Below are 26,495 nucleotides of genomic sequence, written 5' to 3'. Positions count from 1 at the left end.
TCAACATCTTTTTTGATGAGAAACTCTCAACAAAGTGAATATAGAGGGAACGTACCTCAGTATAATAAAGCCCGTATATTACAAGCCCACAGCTAATATACTCTGAAACCAGGAACAAGACAAGGATGCCCAATCTCACCACTTTTATTCAACATAGTATTGGAAGTCCTAGCCAGAGTAATTAGGCAAGAAAAAGACATAAAAGGTATCTATATTGGAAAGGAAAAAGTAAAACTGTCTCTCTTTGAGGATTATGTAATTTTATTTTATTTTTTTTAAAGATTTTATTTATTTATTTGACAGAGAGAGACACAGCGAGAGAGGGAACACAAGCAGGGGGAGTGGGAGAGGGAGAAGCAGGCTTCCTGCCAAGCAGGGAGCCTGACCCGGGGCTCAATCCCAGGATCCTGGGATCATGACTTGAGCTGAAGGCAGACGCTTAACAACTGAGCCACCTAGGTGCCCCAGGATTACATAATTTTATATATAGAAAATCCTAAAGATGCCACCAAATCCAAAACCAAACCAAACAAAACCAAAAAACCCACAACCAAACTGTTAGACCTAATCAATGAATTGAATAAAGCTGCAGAGTGCAAAATCAATATACAAAAATTGTATACAGTGAACTATCAGAGAAATTAAGAAAACATTTATAGTTGCATCAAAAAGAATAAAATAGCTAGGAATAATTTTAACCAAGGAGGGGAAAGACGTATACACTGAAAATGATATGGCACTGATGAAAGAAGTTGAGGAAGACAGGAATAAATGTGAAGATATCCCATGCTCATGGACTGGGAGAAATAATATTGTTAAATGTCCATATTACCCAAAGCAATCTACAGATTCAGTGCCATCGATATAAAAATTTTTTCACAGAACTAGAACAAAGAATTTTAACATTTGTACAGAACCACAAAAGACCCCAAAAAGCCAAAACAATCTTGAGTAAGAACAGCAAAGCTCGGGGCACCCAGCTCCTTGATTTTAGACTATATTACAAAGCTAAGGTAATTAAAACAGTGTGGTATTGGCATTAAACAGACAGATGAGTGGAACAGAGAGCCCAGAAATAAACCCATTCTTATATGGTCAATTAAGGAGGGAAGAATACACAATGGGGGAAAAGGAGTCCCTTCAATAAAAATAAATGGCAGTGGGAAAACTGGACGCCACATGTACCAGAAGGAAACTAAACCACTATCTTACACCATACATAAAAATTAACTCAAAATGAATGAAAAACTTGAAGACTTGAAACCATAAAACTCTTAGAAGAAAATATAGATGCTAAGCTACTCAGTATCAGTCTTAGTGATTTTTTTTGGATCTGACACCAAAAGCAAAAATAAGCAAGTGGGACCACATTAAACTAAAAACCTTTTGCACAGCAAAGGAAACAATCAGGACAATGAAAAAGCAAATTACAGATATTTGCAAATTATTTATCCAATTATGGTTTAATATCTAAAATATATAAAGAACTCCTACAACTCAATAGCAAAAAAACAATCTGATTTAAAAATGGGCAAAGGGACTGAATAGACATTTTTCCAAAGAAGGCATCCAGATGGCCAAGAGGCATATGAAGAGATGCTCAACATCACTTATCATCAGGCAGATTAAATCAAAACCATTGAGAGACCACCTCACACCTGTCAGAACAGCTGGTATCAAAAAGACAAGAGATAACAAATGCAGGTGAAGATGTGGGGAAAGGGGAACCTCGTGCACTGTCAGTGGGAATACAAACTGGTGCAGCCACTCTGGAAAACAGTATGGAGGTTCCTCAAGAACTTAAAAATAGAAGTACCCTGTGATCCAGCAATCCCATTTCTAGGTATATCCAAAGCAAATAAAAACACTAACTTAAAAAGATATCTGCACCCCCTGTTCACTGCAGCATTATTTACAGTAGCCAAGATATGGAAGCAACCCAAGTGTCCATCAAGGGGTGGGTGGATAAAGGGCATGTGGTATATGTATACAATGGAATACTACTCAGCCATAATAAGGAATGAAATCTCTCCATGTGTGAGACCATGGATGGACTTGAAGGCATTATGCTAAGTGAAAGAGGTAAGACAGAGAAAAACAAATACCTTATGATCTCACTTATTTGTAGACTCTAGAAACCAAGCTCATAGACACAGAGAACAGATGGGCTCTTCCAGAGGTGGGGAATGGGAGGGAGAAATGGGTGAAGGGGGGCAAAGGTACAAACCTCCAGTTATAAAGTAAGTCATGAGGTGTAACGTATAGGATGGTGACTGTGGTAAACACTAGTTAACAATAATACTCTGTTGTCTATTTGAAACATGGGAATTGGACATGAAGTTCCAACAGATTTTGGCAAGTTGAACTGGGAAAACAGATACTGAGACTCTAAGATAGTCATGTGCATACAGAAAAGAAGAGAGATGTGGACAGGACGTATGCACTGTCTTATTACATATTTAATTTCAGTTGGATTTCTGTGAGGAGCATCCACCTGTAAGAAGAGTGTAGCTCTGAGGACGGTGGCAGGTGGGTGAGGAAGGGTTGTCAGACCTCACACGCCGCCCAGCAGCTAGGACACCTACGCACTGCAGAGACAGTCCGGGAAACTCATCACCAACAACGCAAAACACAAAAAGACAGAGAAAGGCTCCCCAGTGCTGTTGGAGCTCAAGCATCTAAATGTTCCAAAAGATCTGGAGCAAAAGCCAAGTCATAGATCATAAAAGGAAGGAAGAAGGAAGAAAAAAGAGGGAGGGAGGGATGGGGAGGGGGGAGGCTGCCTGGTAGTAAAAGCATACTGCAGCAAAGCAGAATGAACTTGCAGGTATCTCGTCGAGAACGGGACGAAGCAGAGAATCATGATGGAAGGAAAGGAGTTCCTTAGCATGATTTATTTTTATTAATTGAAGATGATGAAATGCCCTGGTTCTCCTCAGTGTGCATATTATTTATATTGGTAAATGGAGAACAGAAGATGTTTCTACAGGGTTGTTGACAACCTTCACCCACCATGTGTATTTCCTGTCAAAGATCCCAAGTTTCTCATCTGGGAGTTCTGCTACCTGGGGCTTTGCAGGAAGCTGAACTTGAGAGCTGACGGTTAACTGCAATACTGAAAATCGTCTGGAGCTATGTGGTATTAGAATAATCTTATTCAGTGAACTTCTCTCTGTGTCTTTGAAGCCACACCCAATGATTATAGGCTCATCTATTTCAGTGTTTCTATAAAGCACTGAAATATATATAAAGCACTTTTCCACACTTTTTCTTGTATTAGCCAACACTTCCCTTTTACAGCCTGATAAACTATTATCTGCTTTTTGGAAATGCATTGCTTTCTTACATTCCTTTAACAAGTAAAAACCAAGGTTGACCCAGAGCATATGCCTAATCTAGAAGACTAAAATGCAATAAAATATAGATGATTTAAATGCAGGAGTTGTGATGCCTGGGTGTAGACAACATGTCCCAAATTTTCACAGATAACTTCCGGTCTGCATCTTACACTTCAGTTCCTTGTAACCTTGCAAGAAGGGAAAGTCAGCACTCCCCCAGTCGAGGGCTGTCCTTCTGATCTAGATCTCAGCCCGGGGAATCATGTCTCATCTCTGATGACCTGCTGTGGCACCGAGCCACACCCCACTGAACGCTCATGGGCTGACAGGTGAGTGCTGCTGTGTGTGCGTACAGGCGGGTCCGAGAGTCCCCATATGTGGCAGGCGAGCCTGCGGAGGATTCAGCTAAGAAGCAGCTATCCCAACTACACACCAGCTCCCAGGCTGCATCTGGCAAGGGATGAGGGTCACGAAGGAAAGTCTTCATCTACTTCACTGAAGAAAACCTATCTCCAAAGAGTATAATGAAAAAATCAAGCTTATGCCTCATCCTGGGTGAAATGCTCTTTATCCACTTAGAATTACCCCAAAGTGGGGCACCTGGGTGGCTCAGTCGGTTGGCATCTGACTTCGGCTCAGGTCATGATCCCAGGGTCCTGGGATCGAGCCCCGCATCGGGCTCCTTGCTCAACAGGGGGCCTGCTTCTCCCTCTCCCTCTGCCGCTCCCCCTGCTTGTGCTCTCTCCCTTTCCCTCAAATAAATAAAATCTTAAAAGAACTACCCAAACGTGCCCTAAAATGATGAAGCTGTGAGACGCATGCTCCTGAACCTCACAACCCATCTCTGCCGGGGAGGCGCGGGGTAATGACTCAGTCTGGGCTGGTACCACCTGGGGCCCAGCACCCGAAAGGCTGGCTCTGCATCATTTAATGTAACATCTGCTTCTTGAGCTGGACTCTGCCAAGGCAGAAATCCGTGTCATTCCTACTGCTGGCAAGAGCATGCTCCGGTTACAAAAACAAAACTGAGATCTAGACAAAGGTCATCTCATCTCACACAGGCAGATGCAACACGAGCCGTTTTGGTCTTTTAGTTACCAGCTGGTTTCTTTGCAAACCAACCTGACAATGTGCTTTCTCCACGGCCCCTTGCCCAGGGACAGTCGACTATTTCCAGAAGTGTAGAGATTCCAGTAATTGTGCTGAATGAAGAAGTAGAGAAAAGCCCGTTTCTCTTGCTTTTTTGCATAATCACTTTGGAAAGACATGGGTCTTTTCCGAGGGGTCCATGTCACAGGGTTTAGACACGAATTCTTTAACTGCCCATCATTCCTGAAGGCACGACTTTTGAGAATATCAGACACATTCCCAGACGTAAAATCCAACATCTCGTTAGGGTTGTGACCCACTGATTTCTTGTACCCATCTCTGGCTTTTACTCAGGGAACATTTAGCAAGTAATAACTTTCCGTATTCAAACTAAATACTTTCCTAAAACATTTCCTTCCAGAGTCCCATTTGTGTGTGTGCCGGACGTGGAAGGGGGTGCAAGGGGTAAGCCAGCCTGAAAGTGGCCGCTGGGCCCAGAGGACAGTGAAGGAAGCGCAGAGAATTACCGTAAGTGAGGATGTACAGGGGCTTCCCGTTCGTGTCCATCGTGGTCAAGCACGGGGCCTTCGGGGAGATGGTCCCCCATCGCTGCAACGCGGCTTCCAGGGACGGGGGCCAGTTGGTGACCACTCCCAGCTGCTCCCCGCGCATGGCCAACATCTGTGCTCCCTCTGGCTTGGGCTGGTTCGGATCTGGTTGTTGAACTACGTGCATTCAAACACAAAGAGTTTTCAAGAAAAGAACATCCCTATCAGTGCAGTCACCTTTTTTCTTCTTTTTAAACTGACACCAGTTTACTAGCGGACAGAAAGCATGCATGCACGCTTTTCTAGAATCAGAGCCAGGACGCACATACTGGCCTCAGGGATAGAGGGGAAGCACTGAATTCTTACGCTGTCCAAGACAATACTGGGATGGTGAACAGAGGGAGACCTGAGTGCATCTGTAAACGGACGCGGGCACTGGGTATTTTAACATGCTTGGAGTCGGGAATAGCAAAGGCTCTGTTTAAAATATTAATTATTGATCAACACTCGTGATTCTGGACTCCGGAGCTCAAATCCTGCTAAACCGTATTGCCTTAAACACTGACATGTAAATGTGAATTTGCAACGCATACTCTGAATAACTAGCACAGATCACGTTTTCTAGAGTAAAACAAAAGTAAGTGCCCCGTAAAGCAATGATAAATTGCATTACGACTCTTCTGCTGACGTGAGCAACTGCAGAAGGCTTCTCCCCTCCCCGTTCGTGACTGACACTCTCCACCTGCTGGCTAGACAGTCAGCTGTGTCTTACTTGTGGTACAAAGGGTCTGGGTTGGACGTGGCAAGCATGGCTTTGTCTTGACTTTATGTTCAAAGGCTCGTGAACGTGTACAGAGGGCAGGAGAAGGAGCCAGCCACACGCCCACACACCCAGTCCGCGTTCCTCAGAGAGAGAGCGTGGCCGGGAGCCACATCTGGCTGTGCTGCCTGACGGAGGCCCGGCTCATGGGGCGACATCCCAGTGTGCGAGAGCCCCGCACACGCGTGCCCTGGGTGTCTACCCGGCCCGCCTGCACTCGGCCCGTCTGCGGGCGGGGAACAGGGCCCACAGTCTCCAGATAAGAGTCCTGTCTTCCGGGGAATGCCGAGACTGCTGATCTTAACGGGGCCCGCCACGACGGTCTGTGGGGTCACGCGGACACGGGGAGAACGGGGTGGCAAAGGGCCCGTCACCTTCCAGCAGTTCTTCAAAGTCATCGACAAAGAACTCCCGTAACGGCGGCCGCTTTGGTCGCTTGAGGGTGTTGACAAGCTGTTGGATTTTCGCCGACACCCGGCTACTTACAGGCACCCCTGGAAGACAGAACCACGGATGGCCTGATGAAGGGACGGTCAGCACCTCACCCGCAGACCAAGCGACCGTGACGCTGGTGCCGTGGCCCCACCTCGAGTGCCGCCCAGGACACCCCACACTGCGAGAGCTTGCCCCTGGGAGGACAGCAGGCCCCGGGGGCTGCAGGGGCCCCAGGAACGACACTCCGTGACCACTCTATCCGTCATGGTGGTGGGAGGGGTGTCAGACTCAGGCTGGCCCTGTCCCACCTCCCGTTCCTGAAACAGATCTGTCCCTCTTCATTCACAGACTCAGGTCCCTGCTCCAACGGGGGTCAGAGACCCCACGCAGCAGGGAGACCCTCCCCAAGGCCCCGAGGCCTGAGACCACCGGTGCTCCCCTGTGGGGCCAGAGCAGTCTGCCAGACACGTCAAATTCAGGGGGACGGCAGGCCCCTGTCAGGCACTGTCCCTGCACCTCCTGACAAAAGTGCGGGCACTCAAGGTCTGTGGAGGGCCCGTCCTCTCTCCTCACGGGTACCCAGCGCCCTCCTACGTGTCTTTCAGTCCCACCCACGAGTGCACGTTTAGGCAATGCATCCCGCAGCACAATTTAAATGCACTCTAAATTCAGTTTTTTGCATAACACAGAACACTAGCCCGTAGCATCTATTCCTGTGTACAAATTCCATTTTATAACAATATAGCTCTTATTTATAACAACGAAGGACATCATTTTAAGAATAAATGACATGATTGTTGAAAAAGGCATGAACAACCCAAGTTAATGACTACAAGGAGCGCCAGGGTGCTGACATCCTCAAGGGGAAGAAGTGTGTCCTCTGCAGACACGTCTCATTCCGCGGAAAGGTGCTCAGACACGCGGACAACCACGTCTTCCAGGCAGAGCAGTCATGCTGCAAACAGGGGCGGCTCGCGGACCGTGATGAGGGACATGTGCCCAGTGGGACGGACGGCACAACACGGCCATGCTGACCATTTTCACGAAAGTCACATCTTCCGCAGTCTAAAGCACCACACTAGCCCATACCTGCCGATTGTTTTGTTTTACATTTAACTTCACGCTGCCCTTCTGCCAACCACTCACGGTCTTAACACTTCCACGCTAATTTCTTAATTGCTGAACCAACATTTGTTGACAAGTAGCAAGCACATCAAAATCTTATAAAACATCTGCTTCTTCTCAAGACTAAATTCCCACCACACTGATGTTTTTTCCGACATGGAAACACGTGAGATACTTTGCATTTCTTGTGTCCACGCCACCTTCCGTGGCAGCTAGGTGACAGATCACAGTCCACTGTGTACCCACAGGAAACCTCCGCCCCTGCGCACGGAAGGGCGGGTTGCAGGGACGGGGATTACAAAGGAGTTGCCGCGACCCCAGGAGACCTACCATCGCCCGTCTCCATGAGCTCCGCGTTGCCATACTTGGGTGCCGTCCGCGATGTCGTCGAGCCCTGCGGCCTTTCTACTTGTATTGGGTGTTCTGAGGTGTAAGTGGTCACGTCAGGAGGTGCAGAGTGATTTTCTAGAAAGAAGCAAATCACAAGTTTTCTGATCATCACGACCGAGTTATTCTGAAGGGTAAGTGAGCCACGGGGTTTCACAAACTGCCACGTCCCAAGAGAAGACCAAGAGTCTGAGTCCATGTCCACTGCAAGTCTCAGCATAAGGATTATCTTTAAGGTAACGTACGCTGCTCAAAACGGAACCAAGGTTGGTACCCCTCCTGACATAAAATTACAGCGGGAGTCACATTGATGAAGCACTGCAGTGCGTTAACTAAAATAATGTTCTCAAACTGCCCGTGGAAACAGAGACATTTTAAGTTATGCATTTGTTCATAAAAGAGTAATTTTCTCGTTTGTCGTAACAGAGGCAGAGAAGAGCTCAAGCTCTGCAGGTAGATTCTGGGGTCTGCATCCTGGCTCTGTGTGTCCCCCCAACTTGTGGGGAGCGTCTTAGCCTCTCGTGCCTCAGTGTCCTCCTCCCCAAACGGGACTAACATGGCCGGTCCCCTGCAGGGTGCAGTAAATGAATGAAACATACGTAAGGCTCTTAGCACATTTTGTGACGGAGGGTAAGGATCCAAGAGCTGTGAGCTGTTCTATTTGTTTTAGCACACATGATACTAAGTGACCATTCCAAACACGTGTCTATATGTGTATCAGTGCCGTATCCCATGTAGCGAGCCATGCCTGCATGGTCCCAGGCACCAGACCCAGCGGGCACATGGACACACACGGGGGCTGGGGCTGCCAGCGTCCCCCGGTTTGGTGCCTGGTCCCCTGCTCATAGTTGCTCCCCTGCGACCTGTTACTCACCTGTCTGTGCTTCGGCTTCCTTTTCTGTAAGACGCAGATCATAACGACGGCACCGACCTTAAGGCGGTCGATATACGTAAGCACCTGAGCAATGTTACTGTTGGGCGCAGAGACATCCGCTGCAGGAGAGACAGTGGCCGCAGCACGGTGTGAGCGAGGCGGGAGCAGAACCCCTGCAGCAGCAGCTGCGGGGTCTCCCCCGGGTCTCCATGCAGCACATGGGAGCACCAGAGTCCTAGCCGTAGGCCCTCAGCAGATGGCTGGGTTCCCTGTGTATCTGCCCTGGTGTGAGCCACACTGTGTCCCCTCACAGGTCACCCGTGCAAGTCCTCACCCCCAGGACCTCAGACGGGTCTGTGCAGAGGTCACTAGGGCCACCCTAACCCCATGTAACTGGGGTCCTCATAAGGAGATCAGGACACAGACATGTGCAGAGGGACGGCCATGTGAGGACCCAGGGAGGGACGGTGTCTGCACGCCCAGGACAGAAGCCTCGGGAGACCCCAGCCCTGCGCACACCTGCACCTCAGGCTCCCAGCCCCCAGGACGTGGAATGAGAATCTCTGTTTTTTAAGCCCCAGACCGGGTGCTCAGTGAGAGTGGCTTGAGCGGACTCACACCCCACGAGGGCAATTTCCTCGACCTCAGCTCAGGAAGGAACCCCTCTCAGAAAGGCAAGGGAGGCCGCTCTGTCCGGTCACCAAGGGACACGCGGCCAGGGTCTCTCTTCCATGTCTGAGACTCGGTTTCCACCCTCTTCATCAGCCCTACGCATGCTTCTGCCACACGTGCTTCACTCCACAGCGAAACGTGACCTGCTTCTCTGTGGCTAAGTGGTGTACCTGCTGGGGTCTCCTACTTCACGCGAAGACACAGCAGACGGAGATGCATCGTGAGCAAGACATCAGCCCGCCACCGTAACAAGGCAGCTGAAATGGGAGCTCACGGCGCTGCGGATTTATTCAGATTCACTTGTGTTTCAGTTACGCCGTGGTCCCGTCACCGGTGGCTGCCCATTGGGGTTTGTGCTGGGAATGCTCCGCTCTGATGCTGGGGGAAGAATGATTCTGATACATCTGGTGGTGGAAAAATGGTAACAGTGACAGCTGGGGGACCTCAAAGTGCCTTCCAAATTTACTGATGTGTGTGTGTCCCCTCTCCTCCACTGTGGGGTTGCTCCCCTCACCGCTGGCTTCTGTTGCGGCGCCAGAGGCCAGTGCCGCTGTGAGACACGCCATGCCCTATTCTGATGAAGATCGGGACTCCACGTATTCAACTCTGAAGGAAGCTCACGTGTAACAGATGCTCAAGAAACACTTGTTGATGGGCAAGAACAGTGGACTCAGGCTGGAGGCACGGCTCAAAGGGCTGTAATGCTCATCAGCTCCTGGCGTGAGCCACAGACGGCCACGTGTGCCAGGAGCACTTGCTCATCAGCTCCCGGTGTGAGCCACGGACAGTCATGTGTGCCAGGAGCACCTGCTCATCAGCTCCCCACGTGAGCCATGGACAGCCATGTGTGCCAGGAGCACCAGCTCATCAGCTCCCGGCGTGAGCCACCGATGGCCACATGTGGCAGGAGCACCTGCTCATCAGCTCCCGGTGTAAGCCACGGATGGTCACGTGTGCCAGGACCACCTTGACATCCTCAGGGCCAGTCTGTATCTTCTGAGCAAGTGAGCACACTGGTTCTTGTATCAGTTCCCGGTCCTTTTAAAATCAAGAAAAAAATGGTGGCTACCCTCCAGCCACCTGTTAAGAGTCACCTCCTCCACTGAGAACCCCCCAGAGCTGCCCCCACAGGTGGGTCTTATGTCATTGATGCTATATGACTTTGCTCCCAGCAGCTGATGGTTCCTCCAGAATCTGCAACTCAAGATGGCACAGGTGTGGGGAGGGAGGGAAGGAGGCAGAAGGAGGCGCAGTTCAGCCGCCCTTATGATCTGGTAGCAGGGGTCCAGCTCACCCTCGGACACCCCCTGGGTGTTCTTGCCAGCAATGCCCTGGTCTCCACCCCACCTGGACAGCGGTTTCTGGCCAAGACTGTCTCAGGGTGCAGGCTGGTCTCCTGGCTGAACCTGGAAACCCCCTGCTTCCTGACCTAAGTCTCCAGCTCCATGTGGCTCCCCAGGTCCTACTCAGACACTGAAGTGACTCCAAGCAGCCCACGGCATCAGTGCTCAGCCCATGTTGGAGAAACGGTCTGAAGAATGAATGAACACAGAATAAATAAAGCAACACTTCGACAACCACAGATATTCCAACACCGGCTGAAAAGCAGCTTTAATTCTGACTGTATGGTGGCGATACCTAGGGTAAGTGGTGACAGATTCCACTTTAAAGCCATGTTAGTTACTTCTCAGTCCCCAAATAACTTCTGAGGGAACAGTAGGAAATCCGGCTTTTACATGTAGAAATGTAAATGTAAATGTACATGTGCTCGTGGCCGACTGATGGACATGGGTCACAAGCAATGCATTCAGGGGAACCCGAGCTTCGCTCATGCAGAATGTCCCACACCCCGAGTCCCTGTAGTCACCTGGACCTCCGTTAGCACTGACGAGGAAGCGGGAAATGGGCTCCCTGTTACACCCCAGACCACCCTGCGTGCCCAGCTGCTCTGGCTCGCACACCTTCCCCGTGGGGGTGGAAAAGCAGGCTCCTCGATGGAGTCATGGAGGTGAGCCAGACGTGACCTTCTTGGAAGGAGCTGGCCTCAGAGGGGTCAGAACATCCACTCTGCGGGGGCCTGTGCCTGACGGCTCCCTGCTCGGGTCCATCCTCAGCACAGCCGATCCGGAGAGAGGACCTGCCCCGAGTCTCCCCAGCCGTCGGCCTAACCCGTTACTGCTGGTGGTGATCCATACTGGCCTTTCACATTTCAGGCAGACCATCCACAGACCGCCGCTAGAGGTGGTTGCACGAGGGCTAGGTGCTTCTATGCCCCAACCTTCCTCCGGCCCAAGTTCTGAGTCAGGGGTGACTTTAGGAGGATCGCCAGGTTCTCTGCCCTCCCACGCTGATGCCACGTGATCCCATGAAGATAGAACAGCAACGGTCAGACAGGTCTTAGGAAGTATGTGCCAATATCAGAACAGGAACCTTCGACTTCGAACAAGAACCTCTTGATTTTTATATCCTCAAGTTCAAATTCCTGATGACAGGCTCCAACTGTCCCAGCACCTCCACAGACCACAGACCCTGTGGGGGGGTGGGTGCTGGGGACAATGAAGTCTTTGCTGTTAATGCAAGGTGTAACTGAGCTTTTGTCTGGAAAGGAGCTCCCTTCCGTTGTGACGAGCTGGTGCTCCTGCATCCCACAGGTTTGTCAGGTCCTGCTGACCACCGACCCGCTGGGCACCTGTGGCCTCACGCCAACATTCCTGGGCCTCAGTCTCCCCCCTGCAGAACAAGGGGTGGTGAGCCCTCACCGGGCTGAAGGAACTACATGACAGGGCGCCCTGACGCCCTGGCTAGGGTGTGCTTACCCTCGGGCCGGCGCCCAGGCCTGCAGGCTTCCCTCCGCCTTTTCTCCCTGTATGTGAGGACCCTCTTAGAAGCTCCAAGAGAGAATCTGTGAAACTCATGTGCATAAAGGTGTAAATGACTCTGTTACTACTTTCCGAGTTAAATGCATTTAAATGTCACAAACGGCAGAACTAAACAGATGCGTGTCTCCAGTGTGCACCAGGGTGTGAGTGTGCAGGCCAGTGAGGTGCCCCTGTGGTATGGGATGCATGGGGGAGGAGGGGTTGAGACACTTCTGGATGCAAAAGTCATTACTTTGAGTCTACATATAAAATCCAAAGAAGCGAGTGCTGAGAGGTGAAAATCGCAGGAGCATTTCTGGGAAGAAACAGGAGTGGACCTGTGTCCTAACAGTGCTGAAGGAGCAGCAGGGCTCAGAACAACCAGAAAGGCAAGGACATGAGGGCATAAGGGCCTGAGACAGTCCAGAAGGGAGGTGGGGGTCTGGGGACAGTCTCGGAGAGGAACAAGGCTTGCAACATGTGTGGCAGCCGAACACCCAGACGTGGATGCACGAGGGTGATGGGGACAAGGAGCCATGGCGCTTGGGTCTCAAGCCTGCTCCTGGGAGGACAGCCTCTTCGACAGGCTGGTCTCGGGGTACGGGGGACCCATGTGCAGTGTTGGGAGGCGCTCTGAAATGGGGGCTGTGAGGGATTTCATGGTGGGAAATGCAGATCTGCGTGTCGGTGAAGAGCAGGCAGCCTCGAAAACCGCATGAGTGCACGAAGTCAGCAAGAACGTGGAGAGAGAGGGCGGGACAGGAGCCCCGGTGCCGGGGGGGGGCTGGCGTGTGGTGTAGGCCGTGAGCAGAGGCCGTGAGCGGCCGGTGACACCCCAAGCTGGGAGGGAAGAGCTGACCTCCCGGGAGCCAGCATCAGAGGAAAGGATGGGCCTCAGAAGAGCGAGCACCCCTCTCCAGAAAAGGAAACAGGAAGACGCAGCGAGAGACAGGATGACGTCTGAGCTGGAGAGGCGTCAGTGGTTAGAGAACGTTCCTCAAGCAGATGGACACAGATGGGCAGTGACGTTCGCTCCCCGTTCCCGAGCGTTTCTGCAGGGATCAGCTTCCCGCTCAACTAAACATGATGACACAGGGTGAGAAGCCTGCATGAGGACCTAACTAAAAACCCCCCAGTCGGGGTAGCTGCCGCGGGTCCTGCTCTCAAGCCAGTCCTGGATCACCAAAGGAACCCCAAGAAATCTGTAACCCATGGTGGAGTGTCCGCATTGCCTGGGGTGAGCTAACTCACCGTCCGCCTTTCCCTGCTGTCCCAGGAGCCTGGTGTAGAGCTCTCTAGCAGGAGGTGGCCAGTGGTGGATCAGGGGCAGCCTGCCACCTGTTCTTATAAATAAAGTTTTTTGCCACACGGACACGCCCACCTGCTTACAGATGCCTTTGTTCTAGAGAGCAGGGTGGAACAGCTGCAGAGACACCACTGGGCCCACGAAGCCCAAGTCACTTACTCTCCGGCCCTTTGACGGGAAAGCATGCTGACCGTGCAGTGGTCAGGGAGCTCTCGGGGGTGAGAGGCTGTGCAGGGAGACCCCAGCCTCAGGTGTGCGAGCTTCACCTCTTCTGCTCTGCCAGAGGAATCGTCGTTCTCCTTTATTCCCTGTTTTATTGTATTTTGCCACTGCTTTCTTCCAAGATTTTTCCTATTTACAGAAAATTTCCAGATATTCTAGGAACTTCTCTTTGTGCCCGATTAGGAATGACTGTAGCATCAGATGCTGTAGGCTCTGTTCGGGTTGCCTTGAGGCGTGAGGCACGTGAGTCACGCCACCTTTTATAGTCTCGATAAATTTAATCCTCCACGCTATAATTTCCTCCAGGATTTCACACGAAACGTCACAAAGGGAGAACCGAAGGCAGTGATTAATTTGTTTGGAATTATAGGTTTCTCTTGGCAAGATTCTGATTCTTCCTTAAAAGTGAACAGAATCAGAGCACACAGGCTCCCCAGGCTGGAGTGAGCGGCAGACGAGGATGGACCCCACACCCCACATCTAACCATCCACACAGGTGCCGGATGACCCGCCCGGATGCCACCTCAGGCTCTGGAACGCACGCGAGATGAAGCTGACCTACGTCACGGCCACACAGCTCTCTTTAGTTTTTAACTGACTCTCGGTGATGCTGTCACTCATGGGTGTAAAACTGAGCTCTGATAATGCCACCTGGCACTGGACCATCACTGTCCAAAAGATGAGAATTTTCCCATTTCCTCCTTTTTACTCACCACAGCTCTGAGACGTACAAAGCAAAGAATCATTGTTCCTTTTTTTCCCCACTAAAAAACGAAACAAGGGGCGCCTGGGTGGCTCAGTCGGTTAAGCGACTGCCTTCAGCTCAGGTCATGATCCTGGAGTCCCTGGATCGAGTCCCGCATCGGGCTCCCTGCTAGGCAGGGAGTCTGTTTCTCCCTCTGACCCTCCCCCCTCTCATGCTCTCTGTCTCTCATTCTCTCTCTCTCAAATAAATAAATAAAATCTTAAAAAACAAACAAACAAACAAAAAAACGAAACAGGAAGAAGTGTTTTCTGAAGATGTCAGCAGCCGTTCGTGTGGGAACGGAGACCAGACTAGTTTCTGCCGGAGAAGAAAGAGCTCACCTCTGATTCTTTTATCAGCAAAGTTCAAAGCTGAAGCATTTAACTTCAACTTCATTTGAGTGAGTGCTCCAGGGGCAAAGTCCTAAAAAAGTGGTTTGCGTTTCTGTGAACTCTCTCAAGTAGCTAATAATCTAGAAACAAAAGCCTGTGAGTCTGAGATGTTTGTACGATCTCTACCTGTTCCCTAAGTTTGGGATTTCTGCAGACATGAGGTCTGGTGTGGCGAGGGGTACATGCGGCCCAGTGAGGGGTGCGTGTCCTGTGGGGAGGTGACCTGTGTCCATGTCGTGGTTTGAATGGGGACAGCCTGAACTATCCTGGCACCACATTCAAAGCAAGCAATTCAGTCTGTGAATGATCTTTACTGGGAAGTTCAAGAGTCTTAATCCATCGCTGAAATGGGCGAGCAGAGATCTGGACGCCGTACTTGCCCCACTGCCCCTTGCATACCAGACAAGGACTCATTTCCCGGTCATAAGGAGCATCAGGCAGGGTGGCGACAGAAAGACATGCCCCTTCTTTGCCCACAATTCCGACAACACCACAGCTCATCCAACACGCCCTCTTCTGCTCCAGTAATTCTTACTTAATCTCCTTTTCACGCTAGTTTCAAACACCTCAGGCAATGCTTCCTAACTGTGTGCTTGTTCCGATAGAGAGGATCTTACTCATCACAGAACCCACAGAGGACAGAACACGCACCAGCCAAGAACTCTGAATACCAAGGGTGGAGAGCAGGCTACAGCAGAAGCGATTAAGGCCCCCACCTCCTCAAATGATACCCAAAGTAATAGAAACTTCACTTTAAAATCCCCTGCCTTGTTTATCAGCACTATTAAAACTCCACGTAGAAGCGTGTTTTAGTGTGAGGAGAAAACGTGCAGACACAGGGTTCCACGGCGCCCTAACGAACGAGCGTGCTTTCCTTTATGCGCAGAAAGCCCCTGACAATCTAGCCGTCAGAGACATCGGAATGCTGAAAACCAGCAAAACCAAGGGTTTCACCAAAGCAGCAAAGCAGCAAAGCAGCCAGAGTTGGAGCTGGGCTCCGTGCTATCCTTCGAATGGATCCCGCGGCCGAGATGCACAGATGGGATTCGTAAACGTCAAGGGCACGGCCACTAAAGCCCCCTGCTCACCGAGGAGAGCGAGGTACTCACCTATGTGCGTCTGGGCCATGACGTCGGCCAGCCGGTGGGCGGCGCCGCTCCCCCCACTTTGGGTAGAAGAGGAAGAGGTCGTGGAGGTGGTGGAGCCGTGGATGGCCTGGCTGATCCAGTGCTCCATGTTGATGCTGCCCTGGCTGGAGGTGGGGGTCCCCTGGGAGTCACCCTGCACCGAGCCTTCGTCTTCCGAGCCAGAAGATGTATCTGTGAAAGAGAGGAGATGCGCTGTGCATCAGACCAGAAACACACCCAGACCCAACGTCACCAGCAAAGACCCACCACACGCACTACCTGTCCAACACCTTTTGCTTTGAACTCTTAAAAACCAGTTACACATCTCAGATAATGCATTATTTTTTTAGTATAATGAACTTTTCATCCAGAACACCTTAAATAAATATGCTACAAAAATGTGTGTGTTTGCTTGTTTGGATACTACAATTTCAGGCAAAGGCACTTGGCCGACTTGCTCCACTCAACCGTTTGGGAAGAAACCAAGTATTTCCAGGCACGCATACAGCAAGCGAGAGGGATGGGGGCAGCATTCTCTAAGAGGTGTTGAACTTTCATGTGTTTCAAAGTGTGTTTGTAGCCCTTTAGAGACCAGAGGTGTTTCTCTGAGCTATAATTTATTTTTAAATTCTGTGCGAGTGAAGATAACCATGTGCGTCCTCGAAGAGTAAGATGTCAGTGGAGACAATGGTGTAGAAGTTAGAAGAACTGCCATCTCTTTCCCACCAACCTACATGCTCAAGACTTTGCTTCCTCCTTTGGTGAGGACAATACGTCATCACATTACATATTAAGAGCAAGCTAAATGTATTTAACATTCATTTCTAGGGGCGCCTGGGTGGCTCAGTGGGCTAAGAGTCTGCCTTCGGCTCAGGTCATGATCCCAGAGTCCTGGGATCGAGCCCCGCATCGGGCTCCCTGCTCCGCGGGGAGCCTGCTTCTCCCTCTCCCACTCCCCCTGCTTGTGTTCCCTCTCTCGCTGTGTCTCTATCAAATAAATAAATAAAATCTTAAAAAAATTCATTTCTAATAAAATTTTTTCACTATTTACTAATTTTTTTCCTCTGTGAAAATTGTGCATCTTAGATTGAGATAAAACATGTCACTCTGTACATTAAAATTAATGGAACTATTTTCATTTAATAAGATTTCCCCAAGCAGAGAAGTTTTCAAGAATTAAATATTGGTGTACTTGTTATTTAAACACCCATGTAAGAGTGAATTCTGGGTCCTACCACTGTGAGTTATGGGAGATGCCAGGAGGAATAAAAGACTGTGAGTAGCTCAAGAACATCTAATGACAATGAGAGAAATGACAATTTTCTTAAGTCGAGACACGGGATTCTTTTTTTTTTCCAACACAACAATATTTGTGAAGAATATTTATACTCACATTTTGTTAAAATTGTGACATGACCTGTGCTATCTTTTTTTTTTGTATTCAGACCTAAGACTTCTTTCAATTTTTTTGATTGTGATAAAATACAACCTAAAATTTACCACCTTGACCATTTTAAAGAAGTTCGGTGGTATCAAATACACTCAATCTGTGCAGCCGTCCCCACCATTTTCCTCAATAGGTTCTCTTCATCTTGCAGATCTGAAACTCTGTCCCCATTAAACAATAACCCTCCATCCTCCCCTCCCCACAGGCCCTGGACCACCATTTTGCTTTCTCTATACATGATGTGGGCCACTTTCAGTACCTCATACAAGTGAAATCGTACAGTATTTGTCTTTGTGTGCATGGCTATTTCACTCAGCATAACATCCTCAAGATTCATCCATGTTGTGGTGTATTGCAGAATGTCCTTCCTTTTTAAGGGTGAATTATATTCTGTCTCATGTGTATACTGCATTTTACTTACACATTCATCTGTGGACGGACATGGGCTGCTTCCATGTCCTAGCTATCATAGCGCTCTTCTGAATATGGCCGTACAATTATCTCTTTGAGACCCTGCATTCAATCCTTTTGGCTATAGACCCAGAAGTGGAATTGCTGGGTCATGTAATATTTTTATTTTTAATTTTGTAAGAAACTGCCATACTGTTTACCACAGAGGTGGCACCTTTTTCCATTGCCACCAACAGTGCACAAAGGTTCAAATTTCTCCATGTCCTCACCAACACTTGTAATTTTCTGCCTTTTTTTTTTTTTTTACAGTAGCCATCCTAGTGGGTGTGAGGTGGTAGAGGTGGTATCTCATTGTGGTTTTGACTTGTGTTTCCCTAATGATCTCTGATGTGGTACATTTTTTCTTGCATTATTGGCCATCTGTATCTTGTTGGGAAAAATGTTCAAGTCCTCAGATTTACAGTTTTTGAGAAATGCATACACCCATATATCCATCCAAATATTACCATCTCCCTCCCAAGTGTTCTCATGCCTCTTTACTGTCAACCTTTCATTCCTACCCCAAACCTTTTCACAAGAAAACCACAGAAAAATATCCCTTGTGACACAGACACAAAAATCCTCAAAAAGTATTAGCAAACAACCAAGCAACATATAAAATGGTTAGTACATACCAGGACCAAGTGGTGACATTCAAAAGTGAATTAATGTTATACCTCATATAAATAAAGGGAGAAAAACCCTAAATTAACCTTGAAAGTCACAGAAAAAGTATTTCACAAAATCTAACATTAACTCATGATAAAACCTCTCCACAATGCAGGAATAGAAAGGAACTTCCTCAACCTAACATAGGGCATCTGTGAAAACCCATACCTAACACTGCATTTAATGTTCAGACTGAACATGTTTCCCCTAAGATCAAGACTCAGGTAAGGATATCCCCTCTTACCACTTTTATTCAACATTATCTGCTAAAGCTCCAGCCAGTGAAATACAGCAAAAAGAGTAACTTAAAGGCATCCAGATTGGAACGGAAACATTAAAACATTCTTTAGTCACAGATAATATGATCTTGTATGTAGAAAATCCCAAGGAATACACTAAACAATTCCTGAATTAATGAATGTTTAGCAAGGTCACAGGATATAAGATAAAGTTACAAAATATCTTTATACAGATCTAAACACAATTAAGGGAAGGCAAACATAGTTTGCAAATTGTGTATCTGGCAAAGGACTTGAAATCAGATTATATAAAGAACTCTTAACTAGTGAGAAGACAGACAATTCATTTTAAAAATGGGAAAAAGTGTGGACACTTAACCAATGAATATATACAAATAGCAAATAGGCCCATTCAAAAACGCAAATTAAAACCACGATGAGATTATATTTCATATCCACTAGAATAGCTACAATAAAAAATACCGACAATACTAAGTGTTGGTAAGGATGCTGAGAAACTGAAATCCTCATATATTGCTAGTGGGAATATAAAATGGTGGCAGCCATATGGAAACAATTTGGCAGTTTCCTGAAAGTTCAGCATAAACTAACCGTAAGATTCATTAACTCAACCCCTAGGAATCTACTCAAGATAAATAATATATGTATACACAAACATATGTACGTAAATGTGGATAGCAATCTTATTCATAATAGCCAAAAACTGGAAAGAAGCTAAATATCGACCAACTAGTGAGTGGATAACCAAAATGTGGTGTATCTAATAGGATACAATTCAGCCACAAGAAGGAATGAATCGATGCATGCGACAACATGGAGGATGCTCAAAAATATTATCCTAAAGAAGCAAGATGCAAAAGAATGTATTTTATAATTTTATTTATAAAATGTCTATAATATTTATAGAGGCATATAAATTAGATCAGTGGCTCCCTATGGCTCAATGTGAGAATGGGAATTAACTGCAAATGGGCACAAGGAAACTTTTGGGGTGATGGAAATGTTCTAAAACTAGACTGTGGCAGTGGCTGCAAAATCTATATATTTATTAAAAATCATTGAGTTACACACTTGCAGATTAGTTTTATGGAATGTAAATTATACCTCAAGGAAGGTATTAAAGATGAATGTGTGTTCTATAGTAGTTGAGTATAATATTCTGTGAATATAAACTGCATCAAGTTGGAGGATAGTGTTCTTTTGGCTACTTATTATTTAAGAAAGGTATTGTTTAAATCTCCAATTATTATTCTTGATTTTTTTATTTTCCCTCATTATGCCAGTTTCTCCTTTATAAATTATTTTTTAATTTAATTTAATTTTATTATGTTAGTCACCATACAATACATCATTAGTTTTTGATGTAGTGATCCATGATTCATTGTTTTCGTATAACACCCAGTGCTCCATGCAGTACATGCCCTCCTAAATACCCATCACCGGGCTAACCCATCCCCTCACCCCCCTCCCCTCTAAAACCCTCAGTTTGTTTCTCAGAGTCCATAGTCTCTTATGGTTCATCTCCCCCTCCGATTTCCCCCCCTTCATTTTTTCCTTCCTTCTCCTAATGTCCTCCATGCTACTCCTTATGTTCCACAAATAAGTGAAACCATATAATTGACTTTCTCTGCTTGACTTATTTCACTTAGCATAATCTCCAGTCCCATCCATGTTGATATAAAAGTTGGGTATTCATCCTTTCTGATGGCTGAGTAATATTCCATTGTATATACGGACCACATCTTCTTTATCCATTCATCTGTTGAAGGGCATCTCGGCTCTTTCCACAGTTTGGCTATTGTGGACATTGCTGCTATGAACATTGGGGTGCATATGGCCCTTCTTTTCACTACATCTGTGTCTTTGGGGTTATCCTTTATAAATTATAATGCTGTTTTGATTATATATTCATTATTATGTCTTCCTGATGAATTATTCACTTTCCATTATGCAAGGTTCCTCTTTATATCTTGTACTACCTTTGTCTTGCTATTTGATACTAAGAAAGACTTGTTTGCTTTACATTTAATGTTTGCATTGTGTATTTCTTCAATCTTGTATTCTTAATTATCCTAATTTTTTATTTAAATGTGTCCTGGTTCGCTCAGTTGGTGCAGCATGTGACTCTTCATCTTGGGGTTGTGAAGTTTGAGCCCCACACTGGAGGAAGAGTTTACTTAAAAAAAAATATGGCTGTGTCTCTTATAGACAACATAGAGATGTATCTTCTTTTTTTTTTTAACCAGTCTGACAATTTCAATCTTTTAATTCAGTATTTGGTCCATTCAGAATTATTGTAATCACTGACATAAGTGGGCTTAAATCTAGTATTTTGCTATTTGATTTCCATTCATTTCTCCTATTTTTTCCATCTGTTGATTTTTCCTATCTTCTTTTTTTTATTATGTTCAATTAGCCAACATATAATACATCAGTTTTTGATGTAGTGTTCAATGATTCATTAGTTCCTGTCTTCTACTAACCATATTTTTTTACATTTCATTTTATGTCTTCTATTAAATTCTTACCTCTACTTCTTATTTTTTAGTGGTTGATGTAGGGCTAACAGTATGCATCCTTAACAGACCCAATATGGGGTCAATATTCTATTTGCTCTTCAAATCTGACACTATAAACTTTCACCTCTACTCATAACACACCTGACACTACTCATTTTCTACTGTTCACATTCTGCTTTCCAATTCACAAAAGTAATAATCATACAACAGTATAATTCCATTCACCCACCTTTGTCTTAAGTACAGGTGTTTTAAAGCAAATTACAATAAGAAAGCATAGTATTCCATGTTTACCCAACTACTTACTGTATCCAGTGCTCTTTTTCATTTTTATAGATTACGTTTTTTGTCTAGTATCATTTCCCATCAGCCTAAATGACATCCATTAACATGTTTGCCGTGCATCTCTGCTGGCACCATATTCTCTCAGTTTTCGTGTATTTCATTATGTCTTCATTTCATCCTTGTTTGTTAAGGATATTTTCTCTGGATATGAGTTGACAGTTTTGTTTTTTCCCTTTAGGACTTTAAATATGTCCTTCTATTGCCTTCTGGTCTCTATGGTGTCTTCATGTAAGTCATTCATCATTCATATGATGTTCTCTTGTATGTAATATGTTTTCCTCTGATTACTTTCAAGATTTCTTCTTAATCTTTGGGTTTCAGCACTTTGACTATTGTGAACTTAGGTATGATTTTTTTATACTTATCCTACTTTGGATTCACTGAACTTCTGGGATCTGTAAGGTGGCATTTTACATCAATCAGAGTTCTTAACTCTTATTTCTTCCAATAGTTTTTCTGTCCTCTTCTCACTCTCTTCCTTCTTGGAGTCCAGTTAAAAGTAGGTTAACACTGTACCGTAGATACTTAAGGTTCTTCTGTTAACTTCTTTAATTGTGTCTCCCTGTTCTTCAGTTTGGTTAATTTCTCTTCATCTCTTTTCAGGTGTACAGACTCATCTTCCTTCTCCAATCTGATGTTATACTAATCCAGTGAAACTTCCCCTGAAATTTCCTTTCTCTGCTCAGCTTACATATTAAGACAATATTTTCCTTTTGTTCTTTAACCTATTTTCATTTGGCTGAATAAATATTTATAATCACAGATTTAAAAACTCCGTCTCCTGTTATTTCAAACACCTAACCAGAGCTCTCCACAGAAATATGAGTCTCATTACATAGTTTTAAACCTTATAGTAACCACATTAAAAAGTACATGAATAGATATAATTTTAAGAATGTTTTAACTCAAAATATTATCTCAATAAATAATAAATATGAAAATTAATTAAATACCTTCCAGTGATTTTTTTCATATTAACTCTACAAAATATGGTGTGAATTTCACATTTATAGCAAATACAATTGAGGCCAGCCACACGTGGTTAGTGGTTACCAAGAGCACAATGGAGGCCATCTTATGTTCATTTTATATTGATTCCTTTTCCTGTGGCCACAGATTACATTTCCTATATCTCTTCATACCTGGTGATTGTTTACAGAGTAGTAGACATTGTGGGTGGCATGTTGAGACTCTGGATTCTATAATCTTCCTCTAAAGCCTCATAATTCTTATTTTAGCAAGCATGTCAATTACTGGTTGGTCATCTTGACCCTGAGCAGACTTGGAGTTATTCTTTGCTAGTGTGGATCAGTGGAAAGCTCTAGTCCTTTCATCTGCTGAACTCAGATCTCTGCCTCTTCAAGGGAGCAGAGTGGCCAATCTCATTCAGATCTCAATCCCTGGGCCGTGGGGCTCACCTCACAAGTTGTCCTGCTCTCAGGGTGCTCTTTCACTGCTGGAGGTCCACAGCCAGAACAGCTGCCCCATTCATCTGGGGCAATTTTATAGTTGCTTATAGTGCTTGGGTTAGTCTAGTACCAGTTATTTCTTTATGGTGAGAAGCAGAAGTGCTGGCAAATTCTTGTTATAGTTTTGTATGTAAAAACCAAAGGAAAGCTTCTCCTATAAAAGACTGGCAGTGTAACCATCCTAATTAGATCTTTTCCAGAGACTATGATACTGGTCAGTGACTAGTCCTTTCACACAGAAAACATATATTTCAGGAATATGCTCTGAAGAGCAGTGGACATGAGATGAATTCTAACAAATGTTATCAGCAACCAAGGAAAGCAGAATGAGAGAAAATGAAGCTTAGCCCTAAGGTCTTGTACAAGTATGGTTATAAATATGTAGACAACTGCTACGCACAAAATAGGTTGTGAATAAAAATTGTTATGATAAGGGTACTGGCATTTGATTGTACAAAACTATTCCATATGTGATATTATCGCTAGGACTCTTAAATGACAATTTACAAAAGGTATTATATGGTGTACAAGAAAGGGCTAGTCAAATAATTAAATGCAAAAATTTCATCAAAAATAACATTTCCAATAATGTTCTTTTATATTTTGCAAAGATATCTGTACAATGTTTGATTTTCTAAAGTTTTGTCTTTCATCATGTATGACAAAATAACATTTCTGAGGATGGATTCAACATGTGAAAAAGCATATACATAAAAAATCACATTGCTTCTTGCATTTTTTTTTTTTTAAGATTTCATTTATTTGTTTGACAGAGACAGAGATAGCAAGAGCAGGAACACAAGCAGCGGGAGTGGGAGAGGGAGAGCAGGCCTCCCACTGAGGAGGGAGCCCGACGTGGGACTCAATCCCAGGACCCTGGGATCATGACCCGAGCTGAAAGCAGACGCTCAATGACTGAGCCACCCAGGCGCCCTGCTTCTTGCATTTTAAACTCATCATTTTTCATAAAAAAGTAGCTCAGAAAAATTGAATCTCCTTGAATATCTATCTCCTTGAATACTGTCTAGTTCTAAACACTTGGTTTAAGTGGGTTTGTTATCCTTGTAAATCCATCCTGTTTGTTACAAAAATATGTACAAAATAAAACTTTTCACCACATTAATAGAATAGAGAGTCCAGACATAAATCCCTGTTGATTATCCCAATTAATCCCAATTAATCTATGACAAGTGAGGCAAGATTATGCAATGGAAAAAAAGACAGTCTCTTAAACAAATGGTGTTGGGAAAACTGGAGAGCTACATGCAAAAGAATGAAACTGACCACTTTCTTACACCATACACAAAAACAAACTCAAAATGGATTACAGATCTAAATGTGACACTGAAAACCATAAGAGTCCTAAAAAAAATAGCCAGTAGACTCTTGGACATATTAGCAATGTTTTTTGGACCGGTCTCCTCACACAAGGGAGACAAACGCACAAGTAAGTAATTAAGACTCTCAAACTGAAAAGCTTTGCACGGTGGAAGAAACCATAAACAAAACAAAAAGGCAACCTATTGAATGGAAGAAGATGTTTGCACATCACGTATCTGATAAGGGGTTAAGATCCAAAATATATAAAGAACTCATACAACTCAAGACCAAAAAAAAAAAAAAAAAAAAAAAATTCCAAACTATCTGAGTAAAAAAATGGGCAGAGGACCTCAACAGACATTTTCCAGAGAAGATATGCAGATAGCCAACAGACACATGAGAAGATACTCAACATCACTCATCATCAGGCAAATACAAATCAGAATCATGTATCATTTCACATCTGTAAGAATGACTAATATCAAAAAGACAATAAATAACAAGTGTTGGTGAGGATGTGGAGAAAGGGGAACCCTCTTACACTGTTGGTGGGATGCAAACTGGTGCAGCCCTTCTCGAAAACAGTATGGAGGTTCCTCAAAAGTTAAAAATAGAGCTACCCTATGACCCAGCAATTCTGCTTCTGGGTATTTATCAGAAGAAAATGAAAATCCTAATTCAAAAAGATATATGCCCCCCCCATGTCTTTTGTAGCATTATTTACAATAAGCAAGATATGGAAACAGCCCAAATGTCCACAGACAGATGAATGGATAAAGAGGTGGTGTATATATACGATGGAATACTACTCAGCCATAAAAAGAATGAAATCTTGCCATTTGCTATGATGTGGAGGGAACTTGAGGGCATTATGCAGAGTGAAATAAGTCAGTCAGAGAAAGACAAATAGTGTATGTTTTTACTCACACATGGAATCTAACAAAAAAACAAAACAAATGAACATACAAAAACCAGAGACTCAAATATGGAGAACAAACTGGTGGTTACCAGAGGGGAGGTGGGTAGGAGGATGGACAGGACAAGTGAAGAGGACTGAGCGGTACAAACTTCCGGTTATAAAACAGGTGAGTCCGGGGGATGCAAAGTGCAGCGTGGGAACACAGTCGACAGTCTGCACTAACTTCGAATGCTGACAGGGTGACTACATGTATCACGGGAGCAAAAATGCTGAATCACTATGTTGTGTGCATCTTGGAGTTTAAGTGCGTGCTTCTGCTACTCTCACTGCTTGCAAACACTCAGGACTAAACATCAAAATACTCGAAAAAGTGTTGTATACGTTCCTCTGTTCCTATTGTGCAAGGTAACTTAGGTCTGCAGAAAGGCACAGTGGCAACAACATGAATAATGTTGGAACCTGATTCACAGAAAAAACACCAAATAAATTAGGCTCGATCCTTCATGTTTTCTAAAGGTACCTGGATAATTTAACTTTGTGCTTTACTTTGGTTTTGAAGATCATAAAACAAAGATTATAATGATTTAGGTAAAATGAAGCAGAGAACTTAGGTAGTTATCAATCATTTAGACTGGGGTCGTCAGCAGGCCTGTGGACCAAACTGGCCCTCTGCGTGTCTTTGTAAATAAAGTTTTATTGGCACACAGCCACAGCCACTCACTGATCTGTTGCCTGTGGCTGCTTTCACATCACCACAGAATAAGCACAGTGACAGACACTGCATTGTCCAGAGACCAAAATACTACCTGCACATTACAGGAAAATGATGAGGACCCCAAGTTGAGGTAACTGCATAAATTTTTCAATTCATTTGGTTTCTCAATACAACCTCATGGCATATTTATTTTTGAAGGACTTGAGAATATGTACAGACCAATCTAGGCAGAAGAGAAGTCCAACTTCAGTTATAACTGTGGAGGCACAAACTCTTCCCTTTTGCTACATGAAGGATCAAGTAAAACTTTATGAGACTTTAAAGGCTGTATCATTTATGAATCTCAATGAAAAGATTAAAATACGTATTTGTATAGACACATACTTAATGTTCATTTTCCTTCCAAGTTTAATTTGGAGTGCACATACTGGACTTCCGGTTCAC

The 26,495-nt window shown here is 45.3% G+C and overlaps 1 protein-coding gene across 1 annotated transcript in view; it reads right to left on the bottom strand.

Annotated features, from left to right (window-relative positions):
• DIP2C (disco interacting protein 2 homolog C) overlaps positions 1-26,495 on the bottom strand; it is a 192,287-nt gene that overhangs the window by 126,082 nt on the left and 39,710 nt on the right. The window contains exons 5-8 of the mRNA XM_035022453.1: positions 15,921-16,130; positions 7,686-7,820; positions 6,170-6,289; positions 4,955-5,152 (exon numbers count right to left, since the gene is read on the bottom strand). Of these exons, the coding sequence (XP_034878344.1) occupies positions 4,955-5,152; positions 6,170-6,289; positions 7,686-7,820; positions 15,921-16,130 (663 nt within the window). The remainder of the gene's footprint in view (positions 1-4,954; positions 5,153-6,169; positions 6,290-7,685; positions 7,821-15,920; positions 16,131-26,495) is intronic.

Source organism: Mirounga leonina, unplaced genomic scaffold, assembly GCF_011800145.1.
Source record: "Mirounga leonina isolate KUSES-001 unplaced genomic scaffold, KU_Mleo_1.0 Mir_175, whole genome shotgun sequence".
Taxonomy (NCBI): domain Eukaryota; kingdom Metazoa; phylum Chordata; class Mammalia; order Carnivora; family Phocidae; genus Mirounga; species Mirounga leonina.
The sequence above is the reverse complement of the archived record's forward strand: the minus strand, read 5'-3'. Positions and strand labels throughout refer to the sequence as shown.